We start from the raw sequence: 17,201 nt of genomic DNA on the forward strand, positions 1-17,201 counted from the left end.
TCACATACCCAGACACTTACATCTGCATTTCCATTGTAAACGATGAGAGAGGGGAGAGAGTCCCACTAGTAAGGATAATTGTCCTGACTCCCTGTCGAACAAGCTCATGCATGCTATATCCAGGGCTGAAACACCAATAGCTTAAGGTCTTTCCTGTACCAAATAAAGAGAAAATAAAAAGGCATACTGTATAGTGGAAAAATAGGATATGACTACCATCTAGCAGCATCCGAACCTCTAAAACTAAAAAAATCTTGGCATATGAAGCTAAAATCCCAGGTGTACACATGTTTTCCTTTGGTCCTTCCCAATTTATTATGGCTATTCAAAACAATTTAAGAAGTCATTGCTCAGTCATACCTTTAAATAGATTCTATTACAACAGAATCACGGAATGGATTATGTTGGAAGTAATCTCACCAGCTATCTCAGGCTACGTCACTTATCCTCACTAATCACAGTTTGTAGATAATTATGCTCAAGAAAGTTATTTCTGCAGAACCCCTTGAAAACAGCTATTCTTAAGAGGTTTGCAGAATTTCCATAAAGTATGCTACACAACTACAGAAAAACTGGAGATCTGATCAGTCACCTCTGGCCTCTGCCAGGTTTACACATAGTACAAGTCTCAAGATATTGCTAAATGGTTACGTAGGTACTTGCAAGTAGTTTTTATTTTAGAAGCAGATATCCATATGTTTGATACATCACAGAAGAATGCTGTGACTGCTTTCTATTATTTTTATTTACAAATCCTCCAAATTATGCAATAAATCTAGTGCTTTTGCTAGCCTTTCCCTGCACACTTAACAAAATCCACTTATAATTATTCCTGTAACTTGATACTCTGATTGAGCAACATCCCAGGAAAACAATAGATGCAGAATAACAATCAGCACGTCCTGTTGCTCAGAAAAGCAAAGGGAACGTGTATTTTGTGGAAACATTTATAGGGACATTATGTGAAACAAGCACTAAAATTGGGGGAAAGCATTCTTTGAAAAACATTGCTTTAGTCCTTAACAAAATGACTTCCGTAAAACAAATACTTACTTTCCTGAGAGTATTTAAATGAATAATTAAGTAGACATTTACAAGGCAAGGTATTTACAAAGATCCTTGGAAAGCATTCCATTAAGAAGGCTTAGATAAAGGACATCCACCTCTCTTTAAGAGAGGAGCTGACTTGGGTTCATACAAAAGCTAGGTTAAAACAAGTGTGAGCTCTGTACCTTGTTTTTTTGCAGCTGATGAATCCCAGAGATCTGTCCTTTCCTTCTTCTTCTTCTGATTACTGTTATCCAGATGAATGTGTACCTGAAGGAAAATAAGAGCAATGCTCCTAGAGACTGCTGCAGAAATGGATTTGCACTTCACCCCAACTCCCAAAAGCTAGCTCATGATAAGGAGCACAATTAATGTCATTTTATAGTGACACTAAGGTCGTATAACTTCCTATCTGCCTTTCATGTTTTGTTTTCAGTGCATTTAACAAGGAGCAAAGCAGCATACAATAATTTAACCATCTATTTTCAGTCAGTTTATGGAACCAGAGTTTCATTGCTGGCCCTGAAATTTCACCTAAGCCTCATGAAGAACTCCTTCACAAATGAAAATACAAAATCTGAGTAATATAAAAGATGAGTTTGCCAGGAGAACACAATACTTCTTGTAGAATTGCAACATTTTCAATAATTCACATTTTCTGCACTTTCTTTATTACGTTTTAGATTTAAAAAAAGAAGTTCCTCAATAAATTACTGCATAGGTCCCCTTTTTTCTGTGGGACCTAATTTAACTACTACTCTTCTTTTTCTGGAGGAACTTACATAACCCTGTCGTAATCACACCACAATTTGCTATACTATCCACATCCCTCTCAGTCTTGAATACATAAGCATAGACATTAAATGCTATCTAGGAAATATGCAGAACAGAAAGCATTTCATACCTTATAATATCTGGATATCGACTGAGGTGGCACAAAACTTGTTGTGTCTTCTGGAGGATCAACGTTGAATACAGTCTAGGAGAAATGACATAATGACATGGAAAGATCAAACAACAGTTACCAACAAAATTAACATACCTTGGCTCTGAGAAATCTTTCCAAAAAAAAAAAATCACTGTAGAGATAACCTTAAATACATCTCCTTGCTCCTTTTATTCAATAAGGTAATTTTGAACACATTTTTACAGGCAATTCTTGCTAACTGATCCTCATTGCTCCGAACAATACAAGCCTGAATCTAAATATATTCAAATTATATCAATGATAGTATCACTATTCACACCATACCTGACTCCTGGTTGCTCAAGAACACAAGCACATGGCATGGTTGTGAGATCACAGCCACAGCTGTGTATGCAAGAACTTTTGGAATTCCCTTAACTGAAAATTCCAGCTGTGGTATTTTACCCTAATAACACACTGCCTGGAGAAAAAAAATCAAGTTGTAATTGCATTTGTTCATCCATATTTTACATGAAAAGCTTCTAAAAGCCCCACACAAACGTAGAACAGAATTGTGCTTCCTTCCCTTTCCTGTACTTGATGTCTTATGACTAAAAGGGATGCAGTTTCAAACATACAGCTTTCCACGAAAACAGCTGTGGGACTCAAATATTTATAAATCCTGCTAATTTTTCTAAACAGAATTTCTTTAGACATTTAAAATGAATTCTGAAGCTCACAGGAATATCAGCCAGTTAACAAGAAAGATGTTCTCCAGTAGCAAGAAGAAAACAGAAGTACAGTTCCCAGAAAAACACATTTCTGAAAAGCAGTCAGGGACAGGGTATGAAACAGGATTTCAGTAAGTATTCTAAAAATCAAAAGTGATTAGTAATTAAAAGGAAAAAAAAAAGCTGTCAATAAATTAACTGTTGAAGGCAAAGCCCTGTAAGAAGGAATTGCTGTATTTTAACATGGAAGACATTGACTGTAAGCTAGAGACTGAACACTGCCACCCATTGTCAGTCTCCATACTTAAGGGTTTTCTTATAATTCAGCCACTGATGCAGTTTTCCATAAAGAAAAACCAACCAATAGCAACAACAACCAAAACAAAACATCACCAAGCCATGACACACAAAACCAAGACAGAAAAGCAACCTGCAATATACATTAAAACTAATCTACCTATTAAAGACTGACAAAGAATGATCCTTATGATCCAGAAGAGACAAAAATAATTGTCTTGGTTCACTGCTGGGAAAAGATCTAATTCAACCTAGTGATCTCTAGTGATTCAGATACAGGCTTTAAAAAGAATCACCAAATTCTGAGAATACAGCTGTGCTCCAAATGGGTATATATATCCCAAATGGCAGATTTCCAGATGTGTAATGGTACAGCTAAGATGCTATTCATTTGAACATTAAGCTCTCCAAGTGTTATTACTCCATATTTGAGTATCATCCAAGTACATCAGAACTGGGGTCAGCTTCAGAGAGAAGCCAGAAATTGAACTTCAGGCTCACTGTACCCTCTTAATCTACAGGGCTCAGGTTCTCATAATCAATGTTTTGTAAATGCACAGCAGAGAGAATACTGTCAGCAGTGCATGGATGCTCACACACTTCCAGTATTACGTTCAGTTCCTGTGGCACAAAAAGGATTTTTATTTTACAGATCTCCTGACTTAATCATTAAGTGAAAAAAAGAAAAAAGCAGTTAAAGTAATCTTTTATTTGCTTTTTTAAAAAAACAACTTAGTCTGTGTCTTTTTTTGAGAACTCACATTCCCACACACTGATGCTTGAACGTGCACAGCCCAATAACCCAGCTCCACCTGGTGGAGGCTAAACCCAGACAAAATTCAATCTAGCTCACCACAACAGGACATCAAACCTACAAAAATAACAACCAGGGTAAAAATCAAAGCAGGCTGCCTCGTTAAGCAACAGCTTTCTCCTCTAAACCTGTATATTTCCATCGATGCACAAATATATATGCAATTAAAAGAAAAAAGTGACACTGAATGCTTTTTAAGCCAACTCTTCTATATTTCAGGCACCTGCAGCAGATGCATTAATTATTTACCTGGATAATATCTGAGAGTTTATGCAATCCTGACGTATTGATGAATATCCCAGTGCCTACAAAGAAGAACATAATTACTTTTACAATACAAACATGTGTATTGCTGTGTATGCACACCTGAACAACACAACGCCCTGCAAATATAACTTGGAAACGTTATCTGAAACAAAATGACTTATTTCAAGTTCTCATCATTATTCAAGATGAAAGGAGAAATATAAAACTTGCACTCCAAGGTAAGTTTCATGTTTCTGATGCATTAAGAAGCTATAATAGTTACGTCTATTTCCTCAGTTTCATCTACATTAAAAACTGGGAAGACGATAGTTAAGATTAGCATGCATAAGCTATATGGTTACATTTTCAAGAGTTCAGACAACTAACATCAGTCTTACGAAAGAAGGAAATTGTGTATCCTGTTACTCAGGGACAAAAGCAAGCTTTGCTACAGCTGGAAGAGCCCCTTACAGTCACCCCACGCTTAAATCAGTGATTATAGAGGAGCAAATAGAACAACACACAAAATACACTGACAATGAGAATTTGACCATGGAAATGGCAAAGATATGCATTTACTAAGCCAGAGAAAGATGCTGGGAGGAAAAAGGGAAGGATAGATTTGCCCACAAAGAATGCATTTGCAGAAATCATCATCTATATTCCACGCTCCACAGGGAGAGCTTGCTCTTTTCATTGCTTTCACTATGAGCCAGCTAACAAGAATGAGCTTTTAAGCAGACACGACAAATTATTTTCTTAGTACATGTCAAAGTTGGACCTGCTTCCTTGCAGAAGAGCTAATTAAGAACAAGATGCTGATGGATACTAGAACAGAACCTAGTTAAACCTAGAGAAGATCATTAAGCATCTCCCAACATTGCTATCGCATAAATCCATGACTCAAGAAGAGTCCAACACACAAAAAGCACCATCAGTAAAATGTCAGCAAGCTCTCCTCACACATTCCTTCTGGTTTTGTAGAAGAATAGTGTTACGTGCAAAAGTCCCCTAGGTGTGCATGTGAGCATTTACTGCTGTGTTATGCACAAGTTTTGACACAATACTGGCTCTTAAAATAAATTCTGGTTCATGAATGGACATTTCCCAACAGAGGACCTAGCAACAAAATGAGACTGTTCCTCAGGGTCAAAATTTTTTATTTTAAGTGTTAAATCCAAAGATGCCTTTCTCCACTTCCCCCAAACCACTACAAGCTTTTGATTATTTACATTAGAGAAAAAGTCCAAGTGAAATAACTGACAAATTTACAGACTTACGGCCTGAAAGAAACTGTAAGATCTGCTCTAGTGACTCCAGGAGTGAGGCTTTGGTTTGGAACGTTATTTGGGCCTTTGCAAACAGTTCAAAGATATAGCTGCAATTCAGAAATAAAAAAACCACAAGTGGGTAAACACTAAACAATCGCATGGACACAACTGGTACTACTCTTTTACAGCAATTTCACCATCTAGTTGCAAAACATTCTCAACTCAGTAAGAAAGAAAAAATGATGGGAATGTAAATATTTCCCATCAAAAACAATGATTGCTACATAAGGTGATTTAAGAAAAGCTGCACCACTGAATAAGCACTATTCCCAGGAACTAGAACATTACTACTAACCCTAACTGATAAATCCTTTACACAGTGACATATTTTTTGTTCCACTGCAGGTTTGTTATGTGAGCACACAGAAGTACATTCATAAGCAAAAAGCTCACACTAAATTCAATTTAACCCGGGTTCAGAACTTGTTATTCTTCTAACACACAAACACATTAACGAGAAGAAATTCACCTTCCATCTTTGGTGACTCCACTGTCATTTGGTGGCAGCTCCACTGCATCAATTGCACTTTCTAGCTGAAGAAGAATTTCTTTAAGGGAACCAAAAGGAAAAAATAGTTATTGTTCATAGAAACTCACTTCAGGAGCTCATCTGAATCCCTTTTTCAAATGGGATTTATTGCAAAGGCTGCCATTTAGGACAACAATTTAGCTGTTTTCTTGATCCTGTAAACATGCTAAAATGATTAAGGCCAATTTCCTAGACGTAGTCCCTAAATATTTGCATTAAACTTTAACAAATTCTATGACCTCAACCTATCACCTCTTAGATTAAATCTGTGGTACTCACAAAATACAGTTGCTAACTAAATATTGAACTCTTCTCTATAGATGGAGAAAGCTCTTGGAAATGCTTTGCAAACAGACATCTCAAGCCCTCAATACAATCACTACAAAGCATCACCTTCTTACAGCAGAATGATGCAACCAATACATTGGCAGCACACTGATAACATTACAAAGTGAAGGAACTTCTGGCAAAGAGACAAGGGATACATTTATCTGCCAAGTCTCACCTTCCAGGGAAGTAACTGCAACTAAACATTCCACAGAATTCTCTGAAAAAGAGACTTCTATGAATGACTCAGTTGTTAACAAAAACACTGTACGTATCCAATTATCTAGTTGCTGACCAATTAGCCTTTTGAAATAGTTACAATAACAATTTTTAACAACAACAACAAAAAGAGAACCTTACTCTTTATCTTTGCTATATCTTCAAGTTCCATGTTCAGCCCTGTTAAAGTAAAGAAAGATTTTAAGGCGTATGTTTCACATCTGTTTCGTTTCATTCCTAGTTTCTTCAAGCCTTCTCAGAAATTATCAGAGTGGAAGTCAGCACTATGTACATAGAAAAACATTGTTTGTATTCACTGTTCCTTTTCATGATTATAACAATAAGAAAGATCAATAGAACGATGAGACAGGAAGCATAATGACAAAGGGACTAGTGCAAAGAAAAGGTGCTACAAAGAAAAAGTGCTCACCTGTCTCTGATGATTTGGGCTCACAGGGAAAACTCCACAAAAGGAGGGATCTCCAACCAGAGATCCTTCCCCAGTGGCAGTCAGCCCCTAAATGAGGTCTAAGAGAGATGCAGCCAGGCTCCACCCCTGCCTGTCTCACAGCTGAATTGCCTTCACCTGTGCTCCCATGATTGATCAGGTCCTTTCCCCAGGTGCTCAATCAGTGGTTTAGGCTGTGACTCAACAGTTCCTACACACATAGCATTTTACCTCACATTGGTTTGACCAAAGACTTTGTGTTTGTCTGATATTATTAATAACCAATCACCTGGAAATATTTAGTTTCTAGTTATATTTCCCAATAAAACAGTGGTTTGTGGTTGCCAACACACCTGAACTGATGCTCTCCATATTGAATTCAGCATTTACTTCATTCTGTTGAACTACTTTGGCTTGTTCTTCCAGTACTACATTTATAACATCAATTGCTGAAGCCAAATCGTAGGCTGTCAGATCAAAAGAAGATGACTCTTCACACAATCTTTCCTAAAATACCAAGGAATGGAAGCATTATTTAGACTGTATGTGTTATTTGGTCAGGTGGTTTCACAGATGATAACGTATAGATGAGCAGACTTGAATTCCTTTCTGTTCTCCAAGCACAGGCTGGAGGACATTTTCAAATACCTTAAGCCTGTGACTTACCCTGGGCATCTTTTTTTCTGGAACACAGAAAATGTTTGCTAAATACTACTCTTTTTTTTTTTTTTTTTTGCATTATCAAAAATGGTATCATATCCATCAGGCAGCAAATCAGAGTCATCAAAATCTCTTTAGGCTTTAACAGATATTACATCAGTGATCATACAACCATGATAAATGACATTAACAAAGGACACGGTTGAGTGCAGACTTTACAGATTACTTGTCATACAATACTGGTCTGTATTTTGTTTTGGATGATGTTTGAGAAATGGCAACAGAACAGAAACAACTTACCACATTGTGAGCTTCATCAAGTATTATCACAGTCCCCTTCAGCTCTATGTTGTGAGCTCGTCTGCTCTAGAGATGAGAAAGAGAATGAGGGAACACTTACGAAGATTACAGCTGACATTGTATTAAAGAAGAAAATATTTCTACCATACTAGGATTTACCAGTTAATCAGAATTAATCTCACTCATCATTTTTGCCAATAGGGATTTGGGAAGAGTGAGGTGTAAACCAGGGAGATTTAGCTTGTGGATTATTTTTGTGTTGTTTGCTTTTTGGATGTTTTATTTTAGCAAATTTATTCTTGTGACATCTGTGCTGTGAGCTGATGCTCTGAAGACATCCTCAGCAACAAGATATCATCTAACTTCACAGTGCTTCCTTGCTTAAGGTGGTCAGAAGTTTTTGTTAGATTTATTAAGCATTTGGTCTTTTTGCCTCTTGCAGTAATGGAACTTAATCCAGCTTCTACTACAATTCACGAATAAAACAGGTTGCAAGAAGATGTTAGCAGATCTGTTTCCTCAGCAAAGTTTTCAAAGGTTTTGGTTTTCTTATCTGTGAAACACTGACAATTTATTGCAGCAGCTTTTTATAAAGCCAGCAGCTATGTGCAAGAGCTGTCCAACCTCTACTGGAAAGGTTCACGTTCATTTTACAAACCATGTTGATCACTGCAGAAACAAAAGTTTCTCAAAACACGTGCAAAGCCACTGCAAAGTGTGCTACTGATGGTTTGATTTCAGAAGATAAGTATAATCAAACAAAGACATCATATTCTGCAAAGTTAATTTGAGCAAGACCTCAAAGAAAACAACACAGAAAATATTTGTTAACTGTGGGAAAGTAAAACTAAACAGAGAAAACCACAAAAGGGCATCCCCTGATTCTGAACTTGAAATGAGTTTTGATTATTTTTGAAGCACAGCACACAATACACTTCCTTGCTATGCATCTGTTCTCAACAGCTCATCTGCTAAAAGTCAACTGAAATAAAAATAAGAAGATTGTATTTAAAAACAAAGATACCTTTGCATCCAATAAATAGTTGTAAGGCATAAAAATAATATCTGCCTGCTGCTTCAAGCTTCGAGAGAGATAATAAGGACAAGCTCTGTTTAAAAAAAAGTAGCACAGGTTATAAAGTAATAGTTGCAGAAATATTAAGAGTGCATTCATCATTCATGTACTGTTTCATGCTCTTGGTGGTTTCTAGTCAATTTCCTAATGAATTGGAACTGACGTGTTTGATTTTCAGGCAAATAGTTCTATCCATGCAACACATGTAACAAAGTGCAAAAAATAATGCCTATCAATGCACACAGCTCAGCTATTCTTTGCTGCATTACACTTTTAAACCCGTAAGCAAATGCTGGGCTAGGCTATTTTATCTCAATAAATCAGTCATATCATTCTCTTAAATCTGAAACAAAACTGCAACGTTTGTCACATCAGATGACATTAGAAGCCTCTACTCAAGCAAGAATTAAAATACTGGTAAGGAGGAGTAAGATCAGAGAACATCTACCTGTGCTTGCTTCCATTTTTAACCAAGTCTTCAATATCCATGATTGAATCCATCAGTCCTTTCTCTGTAGACTTCTCTGTGAACAGTTATAACATAACAACCAGAGGCTTAAGTGAAGGTAGGCTTAAGTGAAGGACTTCTTGTTACCCTGGTCATCACACTTATCCACTTCTTAACATTTTGTTCTCAAAAAACATGAATGCAGAGCACAACACACACACATATATATGCATACCACATACAAATGCACACATAGACTCTGTCTACTGTTTCAAACTCCTCTACCTGCCTAGCAGACAACTCCCTCTCCAACAAATGGGACTTTATTTCCATGGCCAAACTCACCTTCCACGTTGTTATAAAAATGACAAGCACGAGCCATCACTTTCTTTCGGCACATATAGATCTGCAAAATAAAGTACTTTTTAGCACAGCTTGTCAAGCACTGTGAAGTGAGCTAAGAGATCAAGAGCTATCCATTATCCATAATGCCACCTAATGAATAAACACAGGCCAGGGTTCTTCAGTTTTAAAATCAGGCATCCTTCTATTCCCCAGAGGTTACATTCTGTGTGTGTGCATGGCACAGAACACTCACATGTTTGGAGGAAATTTGCTTATATTTTGCTACATTTTTCTGAAGAGCAGTTTTTGACATTACTCATAAAAATAACAGGTAAAGCAATCACTGAAGCATTATTTTCAAATGGTTGTTGTCATTAAAAAACACTGAAGTGCAGACCTGAATAAACTGCAAGCTATTAATCACCTCTCATGTTCTACACAATCACATCCTCCTTCAAATGGAAAATGCTACCAAAAATGCCAAACTAAATTTTGCACTAAAATATGGCAAGTTCTACAGAACTCATGAAAAAAAATGAGTATCTTTCACTACAGCCTCCAGTGATAAAGCAACACCAGGCTTAAGAATTACACATTTTATGTCAAAATAAAAAACAGCCTAGCATGTTCTTGTTACACGTTTTCAAGGCTCTATTCTCACCTGCATGTGGTTGCTCTCCTGTCGTTTCACTTCAGGATTGATACAAAGCTGCTCTCTGGAACCCAAAACACATATCTTTGGCCTGTTCAAACAGAACATACAAACTTGGTGTTAAAAATACAACAAGAAAGAAGAATGCAGTTGAACAAACCTATGTGGGGCTTAATATCTCAAATGTGAGAAGTTCATGAGAAATAGATGAGCATAAAGCACGGGTCAGAATCATAACCAACGAGTTACTCTGTTTACAACAGCCACAGATACACTTCATAGTACTACATTTCCCCCAGGAATAGTGGGAGGTAATGAGTAGCAGCTTACATCATGCAGTAGAAAATCTGGGTTTTGTTATGACAGATCAGCCAGATAAGCTGGGGCTGCCACCTATTGCAAGGTTCTCGAGTGGCAGCTGTCATTATTACAGGAATAAGCTTATGACAAGAACTAATGCAAGGAATTTTAGAAGCAAATGTGTGAAACAAAGAACCTAAACCAGACTGAATAAGTCTGGTCAGTAAGTATCAGTTTTTTATACCTTCATACATTTAAACAGACATAAATTCAGACAGCAACTAAAACAGTATTTTCCTCCACCTTTTCTTTAAATAGGAGCACCATCCTAAATCATATTTACCTGTAGACTGTGTTCTTTAATTCATTAATGACCTGTGTAAGCTGAGAGTGAGTTCTGGATGCATAAATTATTTTAGGAATGTCTGTGTAATACGCTGTCAAATAGAAGGGGGGGGGGAAGAGCAGAAAAACTATTAGCACAACAAGAAGAACATGGGATATTATTAGTTTCCTTTCCAGCTGGTGCTATGGCAACGATCTGCCTTGTAGAGACAGCAAGATTTTGTCACACAACTACTCACACACATAACACGAGCTAAAAGTACTTTTAATACTCTAAAAAAAATTAAAAATACATAAATGAAAGTGTTCATTAACATTCCTGCATCGCTCCCACTGAGTGTAAAAATCAAAGAACTCACTTGGGATGTCACCATCCGTGGCAGCACTGCCCCAGGAAGACATGGGTCTGTCAGGGAACAGTTCGACTCCATTCATACGCTGTGCAATTTTGCGGGCTGAGATGGTATCTTTGAAATGTTCCCTCCAGGCCAGAGTGGAACAGAGCAGGCACAGGGTCTTTCCTGTGCCTGTAGGGCTCTCTAGAATGCCGTTTACTTTCTTTATTGAAGAGAAATAAAAGGAATAAGGGAAAAATGAGTAATTTGGAGGCTCAGCTAGAACGACTGCATAGGGCTGTGCTTTCTCATACAACAGAAAAATACGTATCAGTATAAAAGTTTTATAAGCTGGGACTGTTTAGTCTGGAGAAGAGGAGACTCAGAGGAGACCTCATTGCACTCTACAACTTCCTGAAGGGAGGCTGTGATGAGGAGGGGTTCAGCCTCTTCTCCCAGGCAACAAACAGGACCCAAAGAAATGGCCACAAGTTGTACCAGAGGAGGTTTAGGTTAGACATAAGGAAGAACTTTTTCTCTCAGAGTGGTCAGGAGCTGGAATGGCTGCACAGGGAGGTGGTGGAGTCACCGTCCCTGCAGCGTTCAAGGGGTGCCTGGATGAGGAGCTACGAGATCTGGTTTAGTAGCTTGTGGTAGCACTGGTGATGGGAGGACAGTTGGACTAAATGACCTTGCAGGTCGTTTCCAACCTTGTGATTCTATGATTCTATAATTCTAAAAGCACGACCTGTAGGACCGTCTAGCCAACTTATTGAGCTCAGCCTAAAGCCCAGAGTAAGAGGAACCACCACGCACAACACTTCAGCTAAAAACCCTCCGCTCGCGGGTAACAGCAACAAAACGAGAGGCGATGGGCTCACGTCGCCCCAGGGGAGGCTCAGCTCGGGCATCAGGAGATGCCATCCTTCGCCAAGAGCGGTGACGCAGCGGCACAGCCGCACAGGGGGCGGGGGGTCGCCATGCCCGGAGCCGTGGGGATGCGGCACCGAGGGACGCGGGCACGGCGGGGCCGCGCTTGGCGGTCTCACCGTCTGCAGACACTCGAGCACTTTGGCCATGTACGTCTCCTGGCACTCGTAGGGCTGGAAAGGGAAATCCACCGTCACGCCCCTCAGCGTGATCCGCGGCATCGCTGCCGATCGATCCCTGCAACGGAGCGCGCCGTTAGCAGCCGCTAAGAACCTGGAGACCGCCGTTCAAAGCCGTTTTAAGGTCGTCCCAACCCGTCTCCCCTCCCGCCCCGCTCGCAATAACGCTGCCGCCACCCCCCCCACCTCCCGCTCCGCCGTTCGGAATCCCCGCTCCGCGTCACGCGCCTCCCGCGCGCAACTCGCGTTGCGTAACTTCCGGCGCACGCTCTCGCGAGACTTCCGGCGTTGCCTAGGAAATGAGGCCTGTGTAGGCCGCGGCGGGGCTGTCAGTAGGCCGCGTTGCGTCCCGACTGAACCAGCGGCGAGCAAATGGGGCCGGGGGTTTTGTGCCGCCTCCTGTGATCTGTTGTGGAGGCTCTGGGAGGCGTGGGCTGGGAGGGGCCGAGCCCTGATGGTGGTTTGGTCCTCAAGGGCGGCAGGGCTTGAGCCTGAGAGGGGCTCCTCCGCCCTGCTCAGCCGCTGTGCGGTTCAGGCCCTGGGAGACAGCAGGTTGGTCGCTAAAAGGGGCCGAGAAGCCGCTTTTCTCAGCCTGACTCCCCTGGGCTGTGCCTCTCCAGTGTGTAGGTAGTGGCTGGAGCATCTTCTCGCCTTGTTATGGGCTCAGTGTGATGGGGATGGCTGAGGTTTCTCTGTTGGGCTGCTTTTTGCCCTGCACATCTGGCACACTGCACAGAGCAGCCACACAGCTCGGGGTTTGCTGTGGAGTCACCCTGCCTGGTAGATAAAGGAATGTCTCTTTCATTTTGTTGGGCCTCGTGGCTTCTGCAGTAAGAACAGTAGTGAATTTTGACAGGTGTCTTTTGCTAAGGGTGAATGTACTGCTCCTTTGTTTTCCTTTTGCTTCCCTTCAGCACAGTTCTCTGCCACAGTTCGGCTTCCTGTCGCTGGTGCACGTGGCCAGGAGCTGCCTGGAGGCTGCAGCCCCTCAAACCTCATGTGCCACAACCAGCCCTGAGCTGCTCCGTCCTCATGGATCTGTGTGTGTAAGATTCCAGGAAACCATGCAGCTCTTGTAATAAATGGGTAGGTGTGGTTTACCTGGATCCCCAAATTTCACTGAACTGTATTTTATGTGCTTACATGCAGAGGAAAGTAGGAAAAAAATGTTTCAGATGCATCCCCCTGCGTTGTTGCAGCATCCCACGCTGTTAGACAGTTGTTGTGAAGATGCAGAACAGGATGTGGTTTAACTTACTGTATCTTGTCAAATATCTCCTAGCAAACTGCAAGGGGTAATGTTTGTATATAGAAGTGTTCAAATACTTAACAGACCTTAAATGTGAGTCTGTTGTATAACCTGATCTCAAACTTCTGGTATATTCTGTGTTCAGTTAGGGGAGTTTACTTATGTGGCTCTTTTGCTTGCCAGTCTTTAAATTCCTTGAGCTGAAGTTGCCTGGCTTGTAAATTGTCTTTAACTGCAGCTAATGGGCTGGAGAGATTTGGGTTATTCTTTCTGTGCTTTGTGGTGCTCCACACAAAATGTAACAATTTATTTTGCTTCTGTTTCTGAATGTGCCAGAGAGCTCTAACTTGATATTCATTGTGCAAGATTATGCTGTAAAAGAAATGACTTATTAAAACTGAAACACCATGAGAGTGAGCAGTAAGTTTATAATGGAGAATAAAGGTTTAAAAATGATCACAAATACATTGAATTTTCTGCCATTATTTCTTATAACTTTCCTACGCTGAAGAAGAATAACAGCAGCACTATATCAAATCAGATTATTTTTAGGGTTATTTAGGTAGTGTTGATTGAAGCAATGTTACCTTTAGAGAAGATCTGGAAGGCTACCAAACCCAAAAAGGAGTGTGAGTCAGCAGCCGCGCTGTTGTCCGGGCCGTGTGAGTCAGCACTGGCTGAGGGCTCCTTCTCCTTCTGGAGGATTGGTTCTCTGCACCATTTACCTTACTTGACCAAGTCTGCAGTGCCAGCATTGGGAGCCTGTCATTGCTGCACCTGAGTATTCTAAAATCACAGAGCAGAATCTCACAAGGTAGGGATTTGTTTCTCGTTAAAGTTGCTGAAGAATTGTGGAGGTTCACTGAAGCTAGAACATCTGTTTTATGTTGTGACACAAACACAATAAGCACAAGAATTCGTCTTATGCCTGGACTTTCATTCTGGTTCCTGGCTCCCTCCATTCTTTCAAGGCAAAACTTTGAAGAGGGAGAAAGAGAGAGGATAAGAAAGTTTTGAAGAACAAAACAGATCAGCACAGTTACTTGGCAGCCCAGTCCCTACATCCTTAACTCTTGTTAGATGATGAATCAAGACAGGAGGATGTGCAGCCAGCTGAGTTTTCCTCACTGTGTGCTCAGGTCAGTGGATGTTGATTTTTGGATGAACCATTTTTCATTTGAAGCGGTGCCTTCAAGGGGAGAAACACAAAGGAAAAATCTTAAAAAAGACTATTCTCAAACTCCATAGGGAAGGGGGTGTGAGAGTAACTGAAGTGAACTGCAGGGCCTCCTGCAAGCAGAAGGTTTGTGCAGTGCAGAAGTACAAAGTGCACCACCTTTAGTTTTGCTCAGAGGCCACCTATGCAGGATTTCTCTTCCCAGTCAAGTGAGAATCTTGAGGAATGGGAGTTGATGTCGAAGAGCAGCATCAACTGACTGAAATCGCTGCTATTTGTAGGAAGGATATTTTTCTCCTTTCATACAGGAGATGATTAGGTTGCCATTCATTGTCCTTCTCAGCATGTGTGATGGTTCCCATAGCAACCATCTAAAAGTTTTGTTTGGCCACATAATTATTTGGTTCCTTTGAATCCAGGTAATCCAGAGCCTTGATATCTTTTCCCTGTTGGGTAACAACAACAGCAAAACAACAGCTTTCCTCTTTGACACTCAGACTTTTCACACAGTCATTCTGTCATTAGAAAAATAAGTAAACACCCATTTTACAGATGAAGAAGCTGAAGCAGATGGGATTAATGCTTTGGTGGAAGCTGTACGGCTTCACATGCTTCAAATTTACCCTTTGTCATCTGTGGTTGCTCAGCCCTCCTTTGTACTGCTAACTTCTGTATGCATGCTGCAGTTGTAGCTGTGCACCCAGGGGTGACCTGAATCCACAGCTTGCTTTGCACCTTTACGTGACTGAAGTAGCACAACTCTTCTCCCCGACCCAGTCCCTTTGTACAACTTGGCCTCATTTCTCAAGTGCACAATGATTATGAAGAAGAGACATCAGAATAACCCTGTTGTTTCCTTGCCTTCAGGGAAAGATTTTCTTGATTTAGTGCTGATACTGTCATGGATTTCTTGTATTAGTTAACAATTTCAAGGTTGATGGCTGTCCTGTGTGGAACATTTATTATTTCATGCCAACTAAGGCAGCTTCTCCCAGCTTGAGACTGCAAACGGTACAGGAAGGTCTCATGCTATTGCCAGGCAATGTGTTATTGCCCTGTATTGCAGTACCATAGAAAAAATGGAACTTGAAAAGACAGTTGCATTTAAAATAAGGACGAAAGATCACCCAGTGTAAGAGATGGATCCAGCATTAATTACACTGAAATTATTTATGCGTCAGGTCATCTGGAAAGTGTCATCAATACTGGAGCTGAAGTGAATGCTGTGTGGCATAGCCACTTTCATGGAGTTTGCTCACTGTTGCTTGTGCTCCAATAGGACGTGTGCCTTGGAAGTGTTCTGTGCCTTTTTCTAAATAAAAGGAAGAAAACTCATGCAATTGATGTCTGGAAGCTTCAGAACATTGCAAGGGGTAGGCAGACCCTGTCTGACCTCCTGGGTGAATCAAAGCCAGAGCTGATGCTGAATGGAATGGGAGAATTCCAGTATTGGTGAGCTTGGGATAGCTGTCTTTACCTGCTAATGGGGAGATGTATTTATGAACCATAGGAAACTTCAGCCTGCAGGCCTCGGGATGACCCATAAAGTCATAGAAATTCAGCCAAAGGAAAAAGCAGGGGATTCACAGCTGGGAAACAAGCCTTGAATAGATGCAGGTAGCAGTTAATTGTCCATTTGGGATTTAGAAAAAAAAAAAATCCTGCTTCGAACACAGAGTGGAAAATTGTGGATAATGCCAGTATTATCCTGAATTAGACTTAAGATTTTTATCTCTGTGATAAATCCTTTCATTTGATGTACAGTGTTGAGGGGATGGGGCACTTGGAGACTGGAGGAAAAGATAGGAAGAAAGGGCTTTGAGTCTTCCAGTGCATTCAGCAGGCATTGCATGTAGCTCCCATCCCTGTTGCAGCAGCGTGAGCAGCCCATGGATCCCTGCAGCTGCTGGGGGGGGGCTCGGGAGTGCCTGCATTGCAGTGCACTGGGGGGGCTGCAGCCGGGGGCTGTGCAGGGGGCTGCAGGGCTCTGTGCAAAGCCCAGCTGAGGGAAAATGTGGTGGTTCTGTGGTCCTGAGCGTGGTTGGGGGATGTGCTGCAAAAGCACAGGTGTGCTGGCCTCTAGGAGAAGAAACAAAGGGGGAAATGGTGGAAAATGGAAAAGGAAGAAGAAGAAAAGATGTCCCTGATGCCTGAGAAATAATAATGATGAATACATACATATGTAGAGAGAGAAAAGTTCCACTGGATTCAGAAGGCTCTGTTCTGCTCTTCTGCATCTACTTTTACAGCACTTTCACCCCTGACTGCAGCCCCTTTGGTGCCCTGGTGCACAAACTGTGCCTAAAAACA

The 17,201-nt window shown here is 40.8% G+C and overlaps 1 protein-coding gene across 5 annotated transcripts in view; it reads right to left on the bottom strand.

The window, feature by feature from the left end:
• RTEL1 (regulator of telomere elongation helicase 1) overlaps positions 1-12,746 on the bottom strand; it is a 40,967-nt gene extending 28,221 nt beyond the window's left edge. For 3 of the 5 annotated variants that reach the window (XR_016471823.1, XM_031589296.2, XM_090151926.1), the window contains exons 1-17: positions 12,652-12,746; positions 12,406-12,523; positions 11,381-11,579; positions 11,020-11,113; positions 10,386-10,467; positions 9,725-9,785; positions 9,380-9,455; positions 8,881-8,965; positions 7,857-7,922; positions 7,250-7,403; positions 6,590-6,628; positions 5,843-5,921; positions 5,323-5,420; positions 4,046-4,101; positions 1,952-2,026; positions 1,233-1,317; positions 21-153 (exon numbers count right to left, since the gene is read on the bottom strand). Coding sequence is in view for 4 of the 5 variants with exons in the window: in XM_031589296.2 (XP_031445156.2) it covers positions 21-153; positions 1,233-1,317; positions 1,952-2,026; positions 4,046-4,101; positions 5,323-5,420; positions 5,843-5,921; positions 6,590-6,628; positions 7,250-7,403; positions 7,857-7,922; positions 8,881-8,965; positions 9,380-9,455; positions 9,725-9,785; positions 10,386-10,467; positions 11,020-11,113; positions 11,381-11,579; positions 12,406-12,507 (1,484 nt within the window). In the remaining variant the exon portion in view is untranslated. Of the gene's footprint in view, positions 1-20; positions 154-1,232; positions 1,318-1,951; positions 2,027-4,045; positions 4,102-5,322; positions 5,421-5,842; positions 5,922-6,589; positions 6,629-7,249; positions 7,404-7,856; positions 7,923-8,880; positions 8,966-9,379; positions 9,456-9,724; positions 9,786-10,385; positions 10,468-11,019; positions 11,114-11,380; positions 11,580-12,405; positions 12,615-12,651 lie in introns of those variants that run through there. The other 2 variants (XM_031589287.2, XM_090151925.1) reach the window with 2 other exon arrangements.
• Between the last annotated feature and the right edge of the window lie 4,455 nt (positions 12,747-17,201).

This window comes from Phasianus colchicus, chromosome 17 (assembly GCF_987193195.1).
Source record: "Phasianus colchicus chromosome 17, bPhaCol1.hap1.1, whole genome shotgun sequence".
NCBI lineage: Eukaryota > Metazoa > Chordata > Aves > Galliformes > Phasianidae > Phasianus > Phasianus colchicus.